The 23,081-nt window shown below is 50.4% G+C and overlaps 1 protein-coding gene across 1 annotated transcript; it reads left to right on the top strand.

The window, feature by feature from the left end:
- Positions 1-8,836: 8,836 nt before the first annotated feature.
- LOC149331184 (solute carrier family 22 member 7-like) lies at positions 8,837-21,414 on the top strand. Its single transcript, XM_089555900.1, has 3 exons — positions 8,837-9,499; positions 18,988-19,918; positions 20,951-21,414. The coding sequence occupies exons 1-3, from the start codon at positions 8,837-8,839 to the stop codon at positions 21,412-21,414; spliced, it is 2,058 nt and encodes a 685-aa protein (XP_089412026.1).
- The last annotated feature ends 1,667 nt before the right edge of the window (positions 21,415-23,081 follow it).

Consider the following 23,081-nt stretch of genomic DNA (forward strand, 5'->3'; position numbering starts at 1 on the left):
GGCCAGCCAGCCGGCCAGCCAGCCGGCCAGCCAGCCGGCCAGCCAGCCGGCCAGCCAGCCGGCCAGCCAGCCGGCCAGCCAGCCGGCCAGCCAGCCGGCCAGCCAGCCGGCCAGCCAGCCGGCCAGCCAGCCGGCCAGCCAGCCGGCCAGCCAGCCGGCCAGCCAGCCGGCCAGCCAGCCGGCCAGCCAGCCGGCCAGCCAGCCGGCCAGCCAGCCGGCCAGCCAGCCGGCCAGCCAGCCGGCCAGCCAGCCGGCCAGCCAGCCGGCCAGCCAGCCGGCCAGCCAGCCGGCCAGCCAGCCGGCCAGCCAGCCGGCCAGCCAGCCGGCCAGCCAGCCGGCCAGCCAGCCGGCCAGCCAGCCGGCCAGCCAGCCGGCCAGCCAGCCGGCCAGCCAGCCGGCCAGCCAGCCGGCCAGCCAGCCGGCCAGCCAGCCGGCCAGCCAGCCGGCCAGCCAGCCGGCCAGCCAGCCGGCCAGCCAGCCGGCCAGCCAGCCGGCCAGCCAGCCGGCCAGCCAGCCGGCCAGCCAGCCGGCCAGCCAGCCGGCCAGCCAGCCGGCCAGCCAGCCGGCCAGCCAGCCGGCCAGCCAGCCGGCCAGCCAGCCGGCCAGCCAGCCGGCCAGCCAGCCGGCCAGCCAGCCGGCCAGCCAGCCGGCCAGCCAGCCGGCCAGCCAGCCGGCCAGCCAGCCGGCCAGCCAGCCGGCCAGCCAGCCGGCCAGCCAGCCGGCCAGCCAGCCGGCCAGCCAGCCGGCCAGCCAGCCGGCCAGCCAGCCGGCCAGCCAGCCGGCCAGCCAGCCGGCCAGCCAGCCGGCCAGCCAGCCGGCCAGCCAGCCGGCCAGCCAGCCGGCCAGCCAGCCGGCCAGCCAGCCGGCCAGCCAGCCGGCCAGCCAGCCGGCCAGCCAGCCGGCCAGCCAGCCGGCCAGCCAGCCGGCCAGCCAGCCGGCCAGCCAGCCGGCCAGCCAGCCGGCCAGCCAGCCGGCCAGCCAGCCGGCCAGCCAGCCGGCCAGCCAGCCGGCCAGCCAGCCGGCCAGCCAGCCGGCCAGCCAGCCGGCCAGCCAGCCGGCCAGGCGGCCGGCCAGGCGGCCGGCCAGCCAGCCGGCCAGGCGGCCGGCCAGGCGGCCGGCCAGGCGGCCGGCCGGCCAGGCGGCCGGCCGGCCAGGCGGCCGGCCAGCCAGGCGGCCGGCCAGCCAGGCCAGCCAGGCCAGCCAGGCCAGCCAGGCCAGCCAGGCCAGCCAGGCCAGCCAGGCCAGCCAGGCCAGCCAGGCCAGCCAGGCCAGCCAGGCCAGCCAGGCCAGCCAGGCCAGCCAGGCCAGCCAGGCCAGCCAGCCAGCCAGCCAATTCTAGAGACCGTGTACTGTGCGATGTCAGCGCACGTTAAAGAACCCCAGGTGGTCGAAATTTACGGAGCAATTCACTACACGTCCCCCATAGCGTGAGTTGCTTTGGGACCTTAAACCCCCATGAGCCATAAGCCAAGTAATTTCTATTTCACGGGGCGAGTCTTCCATTGCCCTCCCCTCCCCTCGTGGCGCTCGCTACTGGGCAGAAAGAAAAGAAATGAAAGTACGAAAATTCACTTCAAGGCTAGTTAAAGTAATTCATCTTCTAGAGGCCTTTCTAGCACGCCGTATGTGCCTGGACATGCAGTGCACTTCAGTACACATGCGCAAAGCACAAGCCCTGTGCAAACAGTGATCGGACATGAGTCCCTGTTCCGACGAGTAATTGCGATTGCATGCTTTAGGAATGCGGGCCGAAATTTTTTTTTACTACATTTTAGCTTTTCTAGGTATTATAACTCAGAAAGCAATCTTGATGAATACACTCGTGATAACTAAAAATCGCATGGAGCAAAAATTTCATGCCTGCTGTATACACTACCGGCGGCTCGGGAATGCACGGCGCAGTACGCGGGTTATTCGCCTACGCACGTGTCAATTAAACTCAGCGGCTTAGCTCACATGCAGGCCTAGATGCGCACGTTCAAGGCGATGCTGCATGTGTTTTTGTGCCTTTGGTTGTTTGCGACGTTTGTTAGATACTTTTTTTTATTTTCTGAGCTGAAGCTGTCGCAGAAAGGAAATCGATCAAATAAATGACTACGTCCTTAAAAAATTTTGGAACAATGTATGCGCTTGTGTTGTGGGAGTCCATGTCGTAGTTTGTGCTCGCACTGTGAGAGACACGTGTCATTTAGTCTGGTGTCGTTCGTTATTCTTGAGATTCAGTTATTGCGACGAGTTTGCCTGTATCCGCATTTGCATATTAACATGCGTCAGTGTCGGGTACAAAAATATTTATATTGCCAACATGTAGAAACAGCTGACGGAATGTATTAAGTACGGACTTCAGAGCGGAAGTATCCTGCGACCTTACTGCACGTGGGAGTGCCCAAACATAACAACACTGAAATAAGTTTTGATGTTTCAGTTCTGAATAATTTTCCCTTTACTCTCATGCTGGCTCTTTCCCTGCGCTCCTCTAAACATGGACAAGGGTATTATTTCTTTTTTGCCACCGGCCATCCGTGGCAGGTGACAACGGTTGTCAGCAAACACTTGAATATAGTATACGGAAATACTTGTGAAATAAACCAATTAAATAAGACATTATAAATGAGTAGAAGTAAACTATGTAAATAAGTAACGGTCGTGCGGTGGATGCTGTAGACTTCACATTCCGATGCAAGACTATATGGCAAGATCACAAGCTGGCGGTTGCAGCCACTACGAAACGCGACGTCGTGCGATGGCTGTTTGCTCGATCTTTTCCGTTTAGTCTCGGCTCTCGCATCGCAGATAGGTGACTCCGACACTTTATCTGTTTCTTTTTTGTGGCCTTTTGCGAGAATAAAATTCTATGAATCCCACCAGCAGCAATAATTGGCATAAACAGCACTTGTGCTGAGCTGTGCAGAAAGAGCGCCACGCAAGCGAACTTGCGTTTCCTGCCACTCGTCGTTTTTCGGCGTCAATTCTGCCAACGATGCGAAATCGAGAAACGTGCTCCTAACTGCTGTCGCACATAAATATCGCAATTGCGAGCATCTATATTGAGGTTTTATTGATGAGCATTACCTGGCAGGCAGCATTAGCAGTTAGAGTATGGCAAATGCAAACCAACTCGCCCAGCCTTTTCTCCTTGCGCTACCACCACCCACCCTGGGCAGTAAGGAAAGGTGGGCCCAAGAGCACGGTGGCATAGGCCGTGGGAAAATCATTGATTTTCAAGTTTGCTGCGTGCCGATCATTAAGGTTGGACGACGCAGTTGGGCAAGCTGCTGTGGCACGGCTAAGGCATCCATAAAGGGCTTAACGGAGCTGTCCTCCAGTGTACTGATCAGTCATACCAGAAGTAATCGTTGCACTTCTCTTGCAAGAGTACTGCTGGACTGCATTCAAACAAATTCCTCGTCCAGCTCTTGCACGATGACCTCGCTAAGTACCGAGCCTGCAAAGAGATGCATGATGCCATGATAAACCTAATTATGGCCGTCACAAGAAAAAAACAAAAATGATTAAATAACACTGAATTTTCTGAAACACAGTCTACCTGAAGACACAAGCAACATATTTTGCAGTATAATTTTTAATTTATGCTTAACTAACGCAACATTAGTGGCACAAACTGGAATTTAATTTACTAAACTTGCCTTGCACCAAATGGTTCATGTTTAGTTTAATGCGCCGCGTCGTATTCCAGTAAACATATTCAATGCGACAAAAGCAAATTGATGTGATATTGAAAACAAATTAATGTATTATTTTGATTTAATATCATAACTCGTATCTCTAAATTGCGAGCTCATTTCTTATTAAAGTACAGATGCACACGTCGCAGCTTCTCTTCCACATGGACGTCAAAATAACACTTCGGTTCAGTTTTTTTTAAGAGGGTTAAATATACGGCTTGCGATTTTTTGCGAAATACAGTGAACGCAAGAAACTCAGGGCCCCCTTCTTTGTTTTGTTTTTTTAAATCTAACAGTTTATCTTAGTCACTTCGAATGCATGCTACATGGTTATTCCAAAATGCGACTTGAAAACCAAACAAAAACACTCGTCTGATAGTCCAGAGTAATGCCCTTTTTTTAATGAGAGACAACTTGGGCAAAAGCTTTGACCAGAAATTCCGGATTTTCCATTGCGCCTGCAAGTGCGAAAGCCATAAACAGTGCGGAAGTGTTACACATATTCTTACCGACTGGTCTACAGTGGAAAATTAATTAAGCGGTTCTGATTTCTGCCACCCATAAGCGATAAATGACAAACGTGTTTTTGAATGCATCAGATCTCAGGTCAGATGAATAATTCAAACCCGCTGTTAGACAAAGTAGTGAATGTTCGGTGAATTCACCAAAGACGAAAAGCGAAGTTCTTTCCATTCAGGCAAATTTGCACAGCGCACGACGTCAAGCAAGACATTTCGCAATGAGAGCAGCTACACAGAAGTCATCGTCGTGCTTCGGCTCGTTCTTATTTCCTGCCGGAAAAATAAAGGCGCATGTAGTCAAAGCAACATTTCCTCCCAAAACCACTTTAACTTCCAGACGTATATCAAGGTAAAAGAATTTCAGTACTTACAAATAAGATCTTGAAGGCCAGGGTACGAACTACGTCGGAGCTCTCCTAACATATGAGATGAGATGTGACTTTTCGCTTGCACAGACTGTGAACGGTACCAGCTGGAGTGTGCATGCATTTTCGTCGCGTTGGTTGTGTGGTTGGGCGCCGCCGTGCCAGCCAAGGCAAGACCCGTCGACTTCAGGATGTGTCATTTTGATGCGTCGCGCGGTTCCAAGACGAGTGGCAGGGGAGACGATGGAGGGAGGGGGGGGGGGGGGGGGTTGGCTGGAGCGGAGAGAGTCAATATCCTTTACACAGGTTTTGTGGCGCAGAGAAAAGGCCTCGAGCTGAAAGGTGGAGAAAGGGAGATCGTGGGAGGATGCAGGAACGGCGAAGCGCGTAGCTGCGCGCGAGGTAAAACAGCTTCGAGAAAGTGACAATCAAAAGGAAAAAATAGCGCTTCGCGAGTGGTTAGCCCACTACCTGGAAAAGAGCGCGGCTGGGAGAAGTTAGTGGCAGGTATGCGTGAACGGTCAGTCGGTCGGTCGGTGGTTAGTGTTGTCCGCAGTAAAGCGAAGACGTTCCGGTGGATAACGCCACGCCGAACACATCGACTCCGGACAGCGAACATAGCATAGCCTGCCGTTTACACCCTGAAATGCGACACTAACTAGCTTTAACCCTGCGGCCAGTAGGCGGGCACCGAACTTGGTGGCCGTAGCTCATCAAGCGAACATGCAGAACCGGTCACTCACGGCGGCGTACATCGGCAGGATGCTCCTTTTGCCGAGTCGCACGTCACTCATCTGGGCCTTCTCGGCATACCACGCAGTTTGGAGTCGGCGATGTACGGCCAGTTCCCGACATGCCAGTGCTGTATCCATGCCCGAAACGAAGCACGCCAGGCTAGTCGCTGCTGTTGAGGGTGGCCTAGTGAAGTTTGAGGTGTTTGATGAGGCGGAGGGACCCGCAGAGGGTGTATCCAAATCAGGCCAAGGTGTCCGACACATTGGCGCTGGAAGAGACGGACGTAATCTGAAGCCGGTATGCTGGGCTGTACGTCGACCACCGCCGGCGCCGGCTATGCATGAGTCGGAATGGCCGTTTCTGCCACATCGCAGCCAACCTGCAAGCTTGGAGACACTTATTCTTGGTCGTCGATCTGGAACTGCAAGAGGACGCCGCCTCCAAGCTCACTCTCGCTCCGGCAAGCAGCGGAAGCATGCATGAAACAGATGGCCATAATGGAAGACAGGCAACAGGTTGCTACACTCCTGTACCATCTCCACCGCGCATACCTGCCACCGCTACCTGGAAAAGAGCTCGTCTGGGAGAACAGGTGGGGAGATATTGGACTTGAAAGAGAGGGGGGATGGGGCCAAAACATGCAAAAAGGGTTGTGAATTTTTGGAGAATGAGTCACAAATGGATGGGAAACACGGAAGCGCCAAAGTATTGTTTCAAAGCCGCAGCAAAAGCTTGAAAACTTTGGAGTGAAAAACGTGGAGCTTCAATATGGATTTCGCCGAAACGACTTTAGAGACTTGCGTATTTTGCGGGGCCGTATCATGTGGCTTCTGTTAGTACTAGATGGCTTAAAATATTACCACAAAATAAAAAAAATATAAAGCTATGAAAATATCCAAGCAGAGTAAGCTCACTTTCAGAGTTTCATGAACCGTACATGTGCCAAACAAGCTAAATGACAAGATCAGTTGTAAGTCGATTTATTCGGTGGTCGTCGAAGAATCCTCAAATTCTTTGTTGGTGAGGAAATTTCACGCCAAAAAGCAAGAACAAACATAAACATGGTGAATTGTGGTTGCAACTAATTCCGATGGTTTCTATCAATGAAGATGATGTTCGAAAACAAAAAAAAATCTTGCGAGTAAATATGCAAAGAAGTGAGCAATAGCTATATAAGCCCCAATGCAAATTATGCAACAGAAGAATAAAATGCAAAAAAACAACAATTTCCAACACTACGATTTCCAGAAAAGGAAGGAAATAGCAAATCAGAAAGCACGGGAAAGGCGCGATCACAGGGCACGACGTATGGAAGCGTAGGAATCTCTTAGGGCGTGTCCGCTTGCGTTTATGAAGCACCGGCCTAATATTTCACGTACGCAGCGCATAATTCTAAATGACGAGGCAACTGCTTCGTTTCTGGACATTGCTAAAACTGCGCACAAAGTCGGTTTAGCGAATGCACTGGCACTAAGCTATGATACGTTTTGAATGCTTCCGAATGCGTTTGGAAAGTGTTGTGAAACACCGCACAACTCCGTTTGGTCCGGATGCCATTAGAAGTGCCGAATACCATTCGACTCAAATGCCCCTTAAAAGTCCACTCTCTGTTGTAGCAATACTGAACATTGCCATGTAGTTTTAGCAGATGCCACAAGGTTCACCGCCGTGTGCCAGTATACTTTTAACACCCAATGAGTGATGGCAACCCTCTTGGTCAATATAGACAGCTTCTTAAATGGCATAGCCAAATCCGGTAAACAGTGGGGGAACTGTGGCTAACATGGTCCATGATAACCATGACTTTAAGATGGCACAACCTACAATAGCAAACAGCAATAAAATTATGGCTAACCTGGGCCCGATAGCCAGGAGTTCGTGGGGGCACAACCAGTAATGGGAAAGCGATAGACAACCAGGGCCATTATTGGATGCGGCAATGAGTGGCTCAGCCAATATCAGATACTCATTGGGAACTCTGGGCCTACTTAGGGCCATGCTTTGCCAACGGTATTCTTGGGGTATGCTTTGCCAACGGTATTGTTCCGCTGTCATGTGCTACGTGGGGAGGTACGCCGTAGTGAAGGTGTCTGAAAATTTTGACCAACTGGGGTTCTTTAACGTGCACTGACCTCGCACAGTACACGGGCCTCCAGAATTTCGCCTCCATACAAATGCGACCACCGAGGCCGGGATCATACCCGCGTCTTCCGGGTAATGTCCATTTCTGTCGCTCAGTGGGTACAAAAGAGGAATGCCGAAAGGTCTACACGAGAAAGTAAAAAAAACGCCATACAAAAAGAGCTCCATCCAAAGTTGCTTATAGCACCGCTTTCGACCTTTTAAATTGCAAGATAGTGTTACTGCATTTTCTGTTCTTGTATTTCACATCGTAAGTAAAATTTCTCATTATTTCATCTGCTTTTCTTTATAACTCTGCCTTAAATTGTTGAGCGTGGAGAATTTCCCGGCGTTCTAGCGCTTGGCGAAAAATATTTAGCGTGTTTCTTGCGCCAGTACTTTAAAACTGTCCTTCCTAAATGTTCGGTTTTCTTGCTTCAGTAAAAAAGAAAAGACCGAAAATTTCTCAGTAGTTCTGGCCTTAGTGACATGGTACTCTCCCACGACGGGGGATAGGCCAGGGTTCCGTGATGGCAGCCAAAATAAGTGGGTTAACTGGTGCGAAGCTAATGGTTTTGATTCGGGAAATAAATTAGTGTAATTAAAGAGGAAAGAAAAACAAAAACAATAAAAAACGAAAAAGAGAGAATTGTATACCTGAGGTTTACTGAAAGATCGTTTAAATTGGCGATTTTTTACACATTATCAAGGTAATCTGCTGGTAACTATTACGTATGTGGAGATATTCGCAAACTTGATTAAATGCAAAACCTCTGGCGCCAGCACCGAAGGAGAGAAGAAACGGGACCGAGAAACCCAATAACCATGGTTTCAGTGCTTACAAGTCTTTGACATCTTTTTTTTTTTTTAACTGTCCCGAGAACACTGCTCACGCTTCAACGCTCCTCCAGTCCTTCATAAGCGGATTGTAAAACTAATGAAAGCTTGAGTTAGGATCCGCGTAAACAAAAAATTTAATTTTTCACTTCTGCGCTGCCACAGAAACGGCACATAACAGCTGGCATGCGCGTAAGCTGAGCTGAAATTTAAGTGTTAATGACTCTATTGTTAAGTTCTATATTAGTCTCGCATTGAAACTTTTTATAATTTTTTGTCTCCATCACTTTTTTGTGCCCTGATTTCAAAGAAAAAATTATGCCGTTCCATATATTTCGCCTTTTTATATTTGTAAGGCTGTCCGGATAATGTAAATCTGGATAACGCAAATCCAGAAGGTTATTCGTCTTTCACGCGCCTTAGCACATGAAGAAGCGTACTGAGCTCGTGCTAGCGCGAAGCTTCTGTCGACAAAGAAGAAGGAGCGCCCCGGCAAGGCGACACGCTCTCTCCTTCGTGGCTCGAACCAGCATAGGCTTCCCTCCGTTCTGGTCTCGGAATGCCTAAGAATATGGCCAGGAAGAAAGGCAAGAGAGCCTCCATTGCCAAGCCAGACCGACATAGCAAGGAGATAAAGGAGTCCGGCGCCGTCAGTGCCGTCGAACCATCCACCGGCAACGTTCAGCCAGCGACGGCCGCTTTGGGTGTGTTGTGCGTCGCTTCGCCGCTGCCCCCCGAGACCAGGCCCGGCGTGCTTTCAGTCACTTCGCCGCTATCCCCAGAGACAAGGCCCGGCGTGTTCTCCGTCACTTCGCCGCTATCCCCAGAGACCGGGCCTGACTCAAATACCATCCCCTCGCTGATGACTACCGGGGGTGCCACGACCTCCGTTGCGTTCGACGCCATCGTGTCGCCACTCGACCACATCCTCATCTTCGGCCACGGCGTGTTCCAGAGGCTCATCCTTGTCTGCACCCAGCTGGCAGTGTTCTGCACAGTCTTACACGCCGAGGCGTCCACGAGCCTGGCCCGGCCCGTGAACCACTGGTGCCGACCACCTGCCGCGTACGCCAACCTGCCGCCGGAGACGTGGAAGAACGCCAGCATACCGGTCGAGGCGGACGGAAGGTACAGCCGATGCTTCCGCTACGAGCCTCCGTTCGTGCAGCAAATCACCAACTCTTCTCTCAATGACCGAGAAACTGTGCCCTGCGACAACGGCTGGATCTACGCTGTAAGCGCCACTCACTTCCTTAGCCAGCAAAAATGGCGCCTTTTTTAAGCCTGGGTGGGAGCCTATAAAATTTAATTCGAACTCAGTATGTTTCCGCCAAACGTTTTTTGCAAGTTCCGTTTGCATCAACCGCAACATGTCCGAATTAATTTCCAGTCTCCGGTTCAGTCCATTCTCTGCAAATTCAATTTAGTTAGCCAGCATGGTGCCGATTATGGCGGGGGCCCGGAGTAAAGTGGCCCTTCGTTGCTTGACAAGGCCACGGGCCCCCTCTTTGGCAGCAGTGCAGCAGTCTGGCATGTGGGCATAAAGGCAAAGCACATCACATGTGCATCTGAACACAAGAAAAAATGCAGAGAATTAAGCTCTTCTCAGTTTGCAAAAATCAATAAAACAATAAGAGCACAGTGAAAACAAGCCGGAAGAAGCTCACAATCATTGCCAGTTAAAACAAAAAAGGGTAGGTTCAACGGCTTTTCTTCTTGGCCCCTTTCACAATGTGTACGCCATGTTGTGAAAAACAAATAAAATGAATGAATGAAAGTCACGAAGGAAGATATTTACAATAAATACAAACGGAACAAATATTAACTGCGGTTTAACTACTGCTGAACCTCGTAAGAGAGTGAAAGCTATGGCGTATTGGGCAACTATACGCGGCTTGGCGTCTTCACGTTGACTGCGTTCCGGACACCCACCCTGCCAACCTGCCAGGCGGCAGTTAATGGTTGATCGTGAGAGTTTGCTCACCCAATGGGCACTGCGGCCCATTGCTGCAGTGCCGCGTGCTACCACAACGTTGTCAGCGCTACCTCATGTAGCCCACATCTCTCCTTTCCACCCACGTACCGCAAAGCGCCATTCAGGCGTTCACTGACCCAGGAAGCCAATTATGCGCACTTTAAATCATCGGAGTCTAAAACGTGCACTGATACCAAAATTATTCCGGAGACCTCCACTACGGCACCTCTTTCTTTCTTTCCTCTTTTACTCCCATCTTCCTCCCTTCACTTACAGCGCGGTTCAGGTGTCCGCCAAGATATGTGAGACAGATACTGCGCCTTTCCTTTCCTCATTAAAAACCAGTTTACCAGTTTGCTTATAAAAAGTTGAAAATTGATTTTTGATGAAAGGAAATGGCGAGTAATTCTCAAATCTCGGTGGACACCTGAACCGCTCCGTAAGGGAAGGAAGGAATGTTGGAGAGAAAGGAGAGAGAGAGAAAGATGTGCCGTAGTTGGAGCTCTGAAATAGTCTCTTTAGAGTTTGTTGGTTTTGAGGAAAAGAATGGTGCATAAGTGGCTCCCTCTGTTGTCGACACCTCACTCGTGATTTGAGGGACGTGGCGGTGGTGTCGAACTGCAAAAAGCCGTGTAAATGTAAATGTTAATTGGTTTTTTGAGGGATGGAATACAGTATCTGTTTCACATATCTCGGTGGACACCTGAACCACGCTGTAACGAGAGAGCGAAAGGTGGGAGTGAAAGAAAAAAGAGAGGAGGTGCCATAGTGGAGGTCTCCGGAATAATTTCTACCACCTGGGAATCTTTAACGTGCACTGAAATTGCACAGCACACGTGCGCCTTTTGGGATTCGCTTCCATCGAAACGCGTGCTTTCGAGCAATATTTCGTGCTTAACCATGGTAAACCGCAACCCATTTTTTTTTTTTTTTTTGTAGCGAGAGCTACATTCGCCTTATTCTCGCCGTTTTGCTGTGGCCGGTGGCCACACCGCGAGCTGAGCCATTGCCTAGCATCCGCCGCAGCTGGCAGCGCCGCTCGCCGCGCCATCTGGTATGACGTCAGAGGCGGAGCTGGTGAAACCGCTTTGCTACAACAGAGAGGGAGCCGGCGTTGCATCGTATATATAGAAGGGGCGGCTCGGCGAGAGGAGGTGTCTTGCAACTGGCGTCTCCACTTCGGCGGACGTGGTTGCTGCGACGAGCGTCTGTTCTTTCCATCTTTCCTCTCACATCTGGCGACTCTCCTGTCTGCATGTGGAAGCGATTGTAGCTCAACTCGAGCCAGGGGGCAGGCCCGTCCACTTTCCTTTTCATCCTTCCTTCAGTCGCAACAACAAGAACGGGATTTGTCGACAGATATGTGTTGTATATGTGGTTTCGGTTCCGGTTTGGGGATCACCTGCCGCCAGAGGCACCAGTGTCGCTATGTGTGTATATATGACTGTATGTGGCAATAAAGCGGGGTTGTTTGGTTGCTAGCAGTTCGTGTACTTGGGCGGCACCCGCCGCTTTAAGCTACGTGGTGGTAGTGACAGATGTGCTCTGCATGCGTTTTGCATTGACAACGGTGTGGCAGAAATGCGGCATTGAAGCCGTAGGCCGTCGGCGTTCATTGTGTTCATTGTCGTTGGCGATGACGACGTTTTAGGCGCATAACTGCCTCCCTGGGTCAGTGGACGCCTGAATAGCGCTTTAAGGTACGTGGGATGGTGAGAGAGAGAGAGAGTGAGCTGCATGCGTTAGCGCTGACGACGTTGCGGCAGACACGGCACTGCAGCAATAGGCTGCAGCGTTCTTTGGGTGAGCATCTCGCGATCAACCGTTAACTTCACCTGCCAGGTGGCAGGGTGGGCGCGTTGCCTATCCAGTGTTCGGAACGCACTCAACGTTACAGACGCCAAGCCGCTTGTAGTTGCCCGATACGCCATAGCTTTCGCTCTCTCACCAGGTACAAGAGTAGTTGAACCACACCTAAATTTTGTTGCGAAAGCAACACTACACTAGTCGTCGAGCCATTTCGCGGCGCTCTGGAAAGGCCAAGCTGCGCATGCGCGAGGAGCAGGTGACGTCACACGGCGCACGCCGCCGCCGCGCGCTCTCCATTACCTCGCCGACAGTCTCTCTCTCTCTCGCTCTCTCTCCCTCTCTGATGCGCAGTAGCGATTGCGCATCGCCATCTGCTTGGTTTGTGGTGTATATGAAATTGCCACTGGCTTAGCTCTGCTATGCCACGATATACGTAGCATGAGGTGAGGGCGAGGTGTCCACATCTCGGTGGACACCTGAACGAAAGGGAAGGCGTATAACTGCATTTTGGAACAGTGGACACCTCAACCCTGCTTTAAGCTAAGTGGCGGTAGTGACAGGTGTACGCTGCTTGTGTTGGTATTGACAACGTTGTGCCAGAAAGGCGGCGCTGAAGCCATAGGCCGTTGGCGGTTGTTGTGTTCATTGGCATTGGCGTTGACGTTTTACACTCCGATCATTTTAAGGAAAGGAAGTGCGCATAATGGCTCCCTGGATCAGTGGACTCCTGAATCGTGCTTATAGGTACGTGGGCTGATGAGAAAGAGATGTCAGCTGCAGGCATTGACACGTTTGTGCCACAAAGGCGGCACTGAAGCCACCGGCTGTCGGCGTTCATTGTGTTCATTGGCGTTGGCGTTGTCAACGTTTTACACTCCGATAATTTTAAGGAAATGATGGCGAGCGAGGCGAGGCACGCCAGCTGTGCGTAGTGCCGTCACTTGCTCCTCGCGCATGCGCATGCGGTATGGTCGTGCAAGAGCACACGAAACTGCGAGTGTGGGCAATGTAGCTCACGCAACAATATATGGCTATGCTCAGATGTTGCTTTCGCAACCCTCCAGGTTTAACCAGAGCTAAACCACAGCCAATTTTTTTTCGGAAGAATTGGTGTGAAACGAGCGACAGCAGTATTTCTTCGCAGTAAATTACGTTCAGTGTGATTGTAGTTGGACTCATTCGTTCGCAGGCTACGAAAACCGCGCATAATATTCTCTGAGCCCCACCCGTCGCGCTGCTTGATATGCAGGGCACGCTTTCATGACGCAGGCATTGCGAGGATTATTTGTTTGGTTGCAGTTCGACTCGCTAGCGGGCTCGACTCGAAAGTTGCTCTTTAGGTTGTTTAAGTTCCGCGTTCACGCTCTCGCTGTTTAGGTCTAGCTTTGATGTTCAGCGCACTTATTTATTTTGTTGCAGTTCGACTCTTCGATCGCGAACTCCAGACTAAACAGGCGTTTCTCAGTGTTTCAGCCACAGCTGTGCATGCTCCTCGCGGTGCACTTCTAGGTGTTCTAGGTGTGCATGCTCCTCGCGGTGCACTTCTAGGCTAAATGTGTTTCTCCTTCCGAGGTTGTTATAAGAAATGGCCGTTTCTCCACATGGGTTCTCTTGAAAACGCCATATCTGCGCGCTTAATATTTCAGTACGCAAGCCGGCACCTCTGTTAAACATAGTCGCAAACAAGCTAACGATCAGCGTCACGGCCGCCTGAGATACACAGAAAACTGGCTCGTTGGAACTTATTGTAACAAAACTGGCTTTTTGGAGGTTGCTGGAAAGGAATTATTAACGCAGGGGCGCGCAATCGCTCAGACCATTTGCAGCTTCGACTTTGTTAAGGCTGATACGGCCTTTCAAACATAGTGGTGACGCGTTAACAGTTGTGCTTGCTTTTTTATATATTTATGAACGTTTACACTGTTTTTCGTGCCTTGCATCTTTTCGGATAAGGTTGTGCCATAAAAAGCTACATTTACTGCGGCAGACCAAGCTTCAGCGCGTTATGCATGACAATTCCACGACGGAAGCCAATCTCTTATCAGCCAATATTGCTTGTTCCCACCGAAGATGACAATCTCCTAAACGAACGGCATCTTAGTGACTCACGCAGTGCTCCAGATTACACGAATGCTTGATGGTTGCGGTCAATGAACTGAGGCGATTCATGCTAGATAAAAATGCTTTTAATCCCAACAGCGTAACAATGGGCAACTTAGACATCGCATTCACCAATCTACACACAAGCTCTAGCGACCACAGCCAGTCGGATCCTTTCATTGTTAACCTGGGACTTACCCGGGGCATGATCACTACGAAACAATCACCAAGCTTCCTTATGACTATGAAGGGTGCCGCGACCTAATAGGTTTAGCAGTGTATGCTGACAATCTTGCGCCATACAGAACAGCCAGAAAGGGGTACCCAACACCACACAAATCCCTCAACAAGTTAGAAGAGAACACCCTTAGGAGACTACAAACCAACACATACCAAACACCAGCTAAATTACACCAGCTAACCTCTACCATATGGTGTGGGCATGCCAATATAATCCCTTAGTTGAGCCCATTCCCAACCCCTTGGAGGAGCAGTGGGAGGCTATTCTGCTCAGCGATGATCCTGACCGTCAGCACTGGCTGGTGGGGAGGGCCAGCGCAGCAGCAGCAGCAGCCAGTGGACTACCGGACTAGGCGGCCCACCAACATGTTCTGAGAATATTGAAGAAATAAAGATGTTTATAATGTTTGTAATCAATCAATCAATCCACCTAGCCCGACATTATGGCAACAAAACAGGTGTATACTAGGTGGACGCCTCCGGCCCTCACCACGGGGGATGCTGCACGGCAGCGGTAGTTCACAACAGCAACACAGCGGCCTCACGTTCAGAGCCCGCAGTGCAACACAAGCAGAAGAGGTCGCGATTTCTCTCGCGGCCTCACATTCTGATTCCAAATACATAATCACCGACTCACGAGGGGCCTGTCAGAACGTCGACCAAGGCTGCACTCCCTTCCTAGCCTATCGAATATACCAAAATTGCATACGGGATACGGACCCCGCACACCGTTACCTTATATGGGTCCCTGCTCATCAGGGGTTGACAGGAAACGAGGCAGCAGACGCAGCCGCCCGCGCGCTCTCTCACCGGGCTGTTTTCTCCTCCCCACCCGATCAGGAACCCGATTTTAATCCGGTCTATACGTTCAAAGATATTACAACCTATTATCACGATAGCCATCGCCTTTACCCTAGCTCCTGTAAAGGCCTCAAGAAGGCGGATGAGCGGCTTCTTCTGCGCCTTCTCGCCAATACGTTGCTGTGCCCGGCAGCACTAAAACATTTTGACCCCTCTTTCAGCATCAGCTTCCCGCACATTAGTGGGGTGTCTTCGCACACCTATCACTTATCACCTATCACATGGTGTATGCCTGCCCCTCCAACCCGGCTATTCCCCACTTCCCCAACCCAACCCGGGAGGACTGGGAGGCGACCCTGCTCGGCTGCTACGACTTACAGGCCCCATAAATTTACCTTAGTCGGGCGCGCCCGGGAGGCGGCCACCGCCACTGGGGTCCCAAACTAGGGACCTCCACCTAGCGTTTGTAAGGATTGGTCCCTTATGGGCTGATCCAAACATAACTCCTGTCCTTTCTAAATAAATGTTATCGCCACCAGTACCACCGCTAAAAAAAAATAAAAATTAGGAGTGGGCAACTACATCCTGAAATCTATTACATGCGCAAACGCGGCTTTGATAAGAGACTATGTTACGGAAGCATTACGCCGCCCTCGGTTATATGAAACCTAGTCCGCATGCCTGTCTCTATCTAATGTAAAAGCTAAATATTCGCATCAAGAGCGCATGTCGGCCCATTTCCTCTTGGCAGCGTGAATCTTCGAGTGAGATTCGGAAAAAGGCGCCATTCGAAAAAACAACACTCCAATCAATCCAGCAAAGTGTCGCGGGATCGCTAGCGGGTCCTATTTCCTACTTTAGGATGATAATAAAATAACTTTATTTGCACTCGTCGACGAAACAGGGCGATGAAGACTTGAGTCCCGGTCGCTGTGATCTCCGTCCCCATTCAGCACGCATAGATCCTTTGGGAAGCCGCCGCGGTGGCTCAGTGGACATGGCGCTCGACTGCTGACACGAAAGACGCGGGTTCGGTACCGGCCGCGGAGGTCGAATTTCGATCGAGGTGAAATTCTAGAGGCCCGTGTGCTGTGCGATGTCAGTGCATGTTAATGAACCCCAGGTGGTCGAAATTTCCAGAGTCCTTCACTACGGCTTCCTTCATAGCCTGAGTCACTTTGGGACATTAGACCCCATAAACCATAAACCAACCAGATCCCTTGGGACTGGTTGTACCGCACGCGCTGCGCTCGCGGCTATGACCGAATCGAGAGAGCCTCGGAGCATTAGCGACGTCGTTCGGCGCGGTGCGCAACCTGTTGTGAGCAGGGACGGCATTGCACTCTGCCGCCCCAGTGACGCTGCTGATGGACGGCTGTGTTATGCCGATACGAGACTCTGCCTTGCGACGAGGTTCAGTCTGTATAATTTGCTATGCTGCAGCAAAGCATTTCATACTTAGGGCTATTCTGGAACACAGTACAGGGTGTTTTTTGGAGCGGTAGCTCGACTCAACGCGTAAGTCGCTCACCATTCCGTGTCTGATTTGACCTTGGTTTATTTAACCTTAAGAAGCACGGCATAACAACAGATTGACCTCGGCAGATTTTGACCAAAATCAATATTCAGTCATAATTGAGGATGCCCGAAACGTTGGCGAACTGCAAATTTTGTCAGGTTCGTTCCTAATTTTGGCCCGGGCCACCCCCGAAGTTTGACCTTGGCCTATTTTTTTTTTCAGAATTGATGTCCAACGATGATTGACCATGCATGACACGATGGCGACTTACACATTTTTTCTGGGCCAGCGCCAAAATTTGGCCCGCGCCACCTCCGAAATTGGACCTTGGCCGGTTTTCACCAAAATCGATGTCCAACCATAAATGACCGTGCCCGACACGGTGTTTACCTCCAAACTTGGCCTGGATGATGGCCAAAATACTGTCGCTCGACCTTTAGGTGTAACCGTAATTAAACCCTGACTAACTTTTTTTCGTTATAGCATTATTGACATTCTATTGCAAGGTTGTCCGTAGATGGGTAAAATACGACATGAAGAGTAAATTAAACTAACACCCGCCACTGGGTTAAGAATCCTGATAGTCGCAACAAATTGAAACTGTATAGTAGGTAGTTCATAATGACCCACGTTATTTTTCATGACGTCAAATCATACCTGCTGAGCATATATACCATCACGCCAACACCCACTGTAGGGATTGACTTGCAAGAGCTTTTCCTCAGCCATACACTCTGGAAGATTCATGAGGTCAGCCGGATCACGCTGTGCTGAGTGTTTACTTGCCGTAACCTTTTTAACGGAAAGAATATTCCAACAGTTTGTGCGTGATGGCTTTCCCTCGTAACGATCGCAAATATTGGCATTGAAGATGTGTATATTTGACTAAATTTGGCGCCTGTATTGACTGGTGTTCAACTAAATGCCGCACATTGCACCATTCTTTTTAGGCATCCGCGACGTTAAGTGCTGTTCAAGCATTACTCGACCTTTCTCGCTAATAGACTGCCTCAGTACGCCAAACTAAATTGTCAATCTGTTTTTTTTCGTGTACCTCGACACGGCATAAAGTCGACCGGCTTCCAGCGGAACGGAAAAAAAAGGATCGCACTTCTCTGCACCAGTGGCAGCCGCTATGATAGCGTTCTATCACTATTGCGGCCCGCATCAAACCGACTCGCCTCTCGCTCGCCGCGTCATCTCTCCGCTATTCTCTTCGATCAACAAAGCCTCTCGTGACGATAAAAAAAAATTGGCAGAGGCTTAGCTTGGTTAAGCCCGGCAGGTTGCGAAAGCACACGAGGCCTTGGTCGAAACACCTTATATATACCCATCCACACGAAATCTTCTCTCAGAGAGAGGAAGGAAAGGAGAGAGAGAGAGAGAGAGCAGCTACGGCGTGGTTAGACTGGGACTGCGCCGACGAGCCGAGCTGGCCTCCAGTTTTCTCTCCGCTTGGTGTGACGTCACCACAGCGAGCGCCTCCTCGCGATCTGCTGCGCGCCGTGGTTACCCTGGTACCACGCCGACGAGCCGAGCTGGTCTCCAGTTTTTCCTCCACTCGGTGTGACGTCACTACGGGGGTCGTCTAAAGGTCAAACGTGATTACCGCCGGGACCACGCTGACGGCTCAAAACCTAGCGTAGCATTGTTTTCGCAATAAAACACGCGATTGCACAAGCACCTGCACAGGAAACGCGGTACGGAGCTAACAAAGGCCGATCACGCATGAGCCCCACCACGCCGCGAGTTTTGCATGAGGATTCCTCTCACTGTAAGCGCCGTATAGACTTCTCATTGCAACGGCGGCAGCCGCACCATCATTGGTCCCGCCGTCATAGCGCAGTGCACAGTATTCAAGTACACAATAGTTTTAGTTTTCCATTCGTGCTGCGGGGGGGGGGATGAAACTAGGGGTTTGTTATACCGTCAGATGGCAGCACTATTGTTTCGAGAGAAATGAAATGAAACTGCGACAACTGCATTGCTACTCTGTCATGTCCAGTTACAAAAGTGGCAAGAAGGTCACACTGTTCTCAACGCTGAGGTACATCCAGGTACATTTCGTAACTTTTTGCCCACATGTAATGATACTTCATTGGTGACCCATTGTGCTGCCATCCAGAGCAAGTCCTGTCATCCAGAATGATGGCTCTTGTTGATATGCGCACAGATTTAGAATGTGCGGGAAATTTGCCAGCTGGAGAGCAAGAATGCTTCTTCACAAAAAAAGACGAACCTAGTTTTCCTTTGAGCCTTGACGTTTCACTTCACGCAGGCGTCCAGCCGCGTCTCGATTGTCGGCAAGTGGGACCTAGTCTGCCAGCGACGCAGGCTGATGTCAACGCTGACAGCCTGCTACATGACCGGCGCCCTGCTGGTCATGCCGTTCGTCGGCTTCGCGGCCGACCGTCTCGGCCGGCGTCCCGTGCTCGGCGCCTCTTTATTCGTCCTCACTGTGTCCGGCGTGCTGCTCGCCTTCTCCAGTACGCTGCTGGTGTTCGCCACTCTATGCTTCTTCACCTCCGCGTCCGTCGGAAGCCTTGTGGTGGTTTCCATCGTGCTCCTATTCGAAGTCACGGACTCCTCCCACCGCGTCCTCTACTGCAGCATCGCCCTTACCTGCGGCTTCGCAGCAGCCCATGTCTACGGCGAGCTGGTGTACGACTGGATCCACGACTGGTCAGTCATCCAGCTGATGTGCATGGTACCCACTGTGCTGCTGATAGGAACCGTGTACAGTATCAAAGAATCACCCTGCTGGCTCCTTGCGACGTTCAGGATCAGAAGAGCCGCCGATGTGGTGATGTCGGCGGCTTGGATGAACGGCGCAGACATGGACCTCGTCGCCAAGCGGTTGGAAGTCATCAAAGACATGGCCAGGAAGGCGGGAGTCGAGGTCGGCATAAGCATGAGCGAGGGACTGCATAAGGCGTCACCGGCAGAGCTATTCACGAACCAGGCACTGCGCAAAGGGACTATGGTGGTGTACGGCTGCTGGTTCTTGGTGAACAGCTTCTCCTACCGGCTCAGGGAAAGCAGGGAGAGCCGCTTAGTCCACCGTGCGTTCGCCGCTCTTGCTATCCCAGCCGTGGCGGCCAGCGTGTTCCTGCTTAATACCCACGGACGGCGCCTGTCGACGGCGGTCAGCATGGTCATTCTTGGCAGCCTGATTGCCGGCATGGTGGGAGCTGCGTTCATTGTGCCCGGTATGTCCCCGCATCTTCATTCTGTAAAAAGGGATCAATATTCATAAGTGAACGTTCGCCAGGAGTTCAGTCCTCACTGTCACCGATTTTAAAAGACGTTCTTAAACACCTATTCGGAACAAGTTTTCTTTAACATTTACTTGCCCAGGACAAGTTCTCGAAAGGGAAATGGTTTTTTAATTACTGCCTGACAGCTGCGAATACAACCTTTGTCGGGCTGTCCCACTTCATTGCTTGCAGAAAATGGCAGTTCCCAAACACAAACGCAAGAGAAGAGACTCACCTCCAATATTCAAAACTAAAGTTCAGTCGGCGCTCTCGCGCTGTGGTGCTCGTTAGCTTAAAGAAGAACGGGTCCTGATAATTTTTCGGTATTTTAGAGCTTTGTATACTCGAGAAAGCCTTATAAATAATTGTAGCGGATACCCTATAACGTGCAAGCAGAGTCTCTGTCAAAACTACGGAGGGCCAGAGCTTCATATTTTTCGTTCGATATGATCTTTTATACCTTCTGTCAAAGGTATAAACAAGTTCAAACATTCGGAGTGGTAAGGGTGAAAGTTCCAGTCGCTTTCAAGGATTTATTGAGGCGCAACAGCGACCAGAGAAGCGGCCAGAAACAAACACTTTGGGCTCTTAAACACATGAAACGGTCTGTCTACCTATAGTAGAGATCAATCTATGCTCTTTGCTTGTGAATGTTTGACTTGCTTCTTTTGTTCATTGTGCGGCGTCCTCTAAACGTTACAACTGAGAAATCTAATCGTTCGCTGAAGTTCACACACTACAAGAATCATTAAAACGTACCACACGAATCTCAAGAAGGACGTCTAGTTGAAACGCGTGTGTAACCTTCACCATTCGCACTTCATCAACTCGCATGGGGTGAATAGAACTTTCAGATGGCGTTAGTCCGGCGTTTAAGGAGGAAACACGTCGGTGGTTGCTCTGGAGACCTCTTGTTATCCAGACTCCTGAAAATTATCTCGTTCCCACCTCATGAACAAACGTTCGGCATCGTATACCTTGCAGGCAGCGCCGATGCTTCTCGCTTGGGGACGGCGGTTTTCGTTGCACAGCTGCTAGCCGTCGACTTGGCTGCGATAAGCCTCTACATCATCACGATCGAGATGTACCCGACCGTTCTCAGAGGCTGCGGCATATCAATCGGGTACATGTGCGGCCGTCTCGGGGCCACCATGACTCCCTTCCTTGAGGCCATCGAGTCAAGCCTGCTGCAAGGCACTGTGCTGGCCGTAACGTCCCTCTTGCTGGTGGTCTTCGGTGCGCTGGCATGGGCAGTGCTACCGGAGACGACCGAGATCCAAGCTGTGAACACTCTTCGCGACAGGGCCGGCGAGGATGTCGAGAAGTGGATGCTCAAGACACCGCTCACGATAGCTCGCCGGCAGAGTCGTGCCTTTCTCCACGAGCGTCGCAAGAGCTCGGCCAGCTCGCTTTCCAGGAAGTCGAGGCTTTCCAGAGCGAGCCATTGAGGAGCTGGCGTAGTTATTAGGAACGCACGTTACGACTCAAAGTGTGATAGGATAGCACTTGCGCTTCTTTTTCCTTTTCTTCGTCTACTATTCATAACCTCGCCTAATTTTTTTCCTCACCATATAAGTTTTTTTAACTTTGAATGTCATTTACTCCTATGGTGTCACCGTAAAGCGAAAATGCCTATTTGTGTTCTTTTCTTTCAATACTTTGAAATCAACTTCAAACTATCTCAGTCGTAAATTTATGTTCTTACTACACATCGGTGGTTTTGGCGCCTACATAACTATATTACTGTTGCGCTTTTGATCAACTTGAGCCATTAATAAGGAAAGGACACTTCTTTACATTTCGCTGGCTTCATCCCAAGGGCCTTTATGAGAACCACAATAAGGGCTAGGTTTTTCGACGTTTGAAAGTAAAAATACATGGTGCAAGCACAGTTTGTAAGCCTTGTGTTTTTTATTGAGCAGTGGTAAAATAGCGCTAGGAATTCAGGGTCACAGGATTTCCGCATGCGTGAAAGTGATTACAGCTGGATGGTGACACTTTGCGAAGCATGAGTGAATCACAAGAGCGCCTCACTGAAGAATAGGGCCTTAAATTGCACGGCATACAATTGCTGTTGGATTGCTGTTTTTTTCTTAGAACCCTAAAAACTATTTTGTGGTCATACTGTTCAATCTGATGGTGGGTGCAATGAATTGTCTTCGAGAACTGCAGTCGTCTGAACTTTTAGAATGAAGCGATTATTTTATGTGAAGCAAGACAGAGCGTTGTAACTACTGTGCCAGAAAAGACTGCTTCCTTTCGAAGAGTCGTTGTTTACATATTTCGGAGAGACAGACAAGCTTGCCACCGAATACATACAGTTTGCTGCGAAGCCGGCTCGAAGCATTCCGAAATTGCACTGGGGCAGTCCAGACCATCTGTGTGGTGAGGTTTGTATTGGAGTTTTTTAGTGTCAAATTGCCTATGCAAGAGCCGCGTCATGCTAAGAGGCATTATGCGCCCATTGTTAGTGCCTTGTATGAATAATTCCCTAAGCTGGGTTTGGATATTTGCAGCCGAACGTATTCGACGCAACGAAATGAGTCCCTTGCGAAACGACTGCCTCCAGGATAGCATTTTAAACAAAAGTGCATATTATGCTGAATAAGTTTAATAAATCATTAATCTTTGTTGATAGATGGATGACTGGATTCGTTCTCTTGCCTCCGCAGAGCACCGAACTTTCGCCGAAAACGGCTTTCTTGGACTGCCTACCGTTTATGTTCGAAATGGTTTCTGCGGCCTGTCTTTTTGTTTTACTCTTTAAGAGTGTCAAACTTTTCTATGTCCCTCGACGTATCTCAAAAACCAGCCAATATGTAACCATTTATATCCGGACACTACGCATTCTCGTAAGGAATCTGGTAAAGAGTGACCTAGGTTGAAAACAGACACGACGTTCTTTCGCATCAAAACCAAATGTTTTTGTTGCTATTTACAGTAACAGCACGTATTGTTTTTTTCTCACTCTACTGAAAAATTATTTCACTTTAATTAAGGTTTCCAAATTCATTTACTCTTAACACTCAGTTGCGATTTCAACATTTTGGCGGTCATGAGAATTTACCTACCGGATTGATCCCAATGTCTTGGCGCAGCTTATTCTTTTTGCCAG

This window comes from Amblyomma mixtum, chromosome 8 (assembly GCF_055824585.1).
Source record: "Amblyomma mixtum isolate Tamu chromosome 8, ASM5582458v1, whole genome shotgun sequence".
NCBI classification, from domain to species: domain Eukaryota; kingdom Metazoa; phylum Arthropoda; class Arachnida; order Ixodida; family Ixodidae; genus Amblyomma; species Amblyomma mixtum.

Excerpts from the sequence above, each read along its gene's own strand:
- LOC149331184 (XM_089555900.1), top strand. The coding sequence starts at position 8,837 with ATGGCCAGGAAGAAAGGCAAGAGAGCCTCCATTGCCAAGCCAGACCGA. Across the intron at positions 9,500-18,987 it reads ACAACGGCTGGATCTACGCT|GCGTCCAGCCGCGTCTCGAT; the intron begins GTAAGCGCCACT and ends CACTTCACGCAG. Across the intron at positions 19,919-20,950 it reads AGCTGCGTTCATTGTGCCCG|GCAGCGCCGATGCTTCTCGC; the intron begins GTATGTCCCCGC and ends TATACCTTGCAG.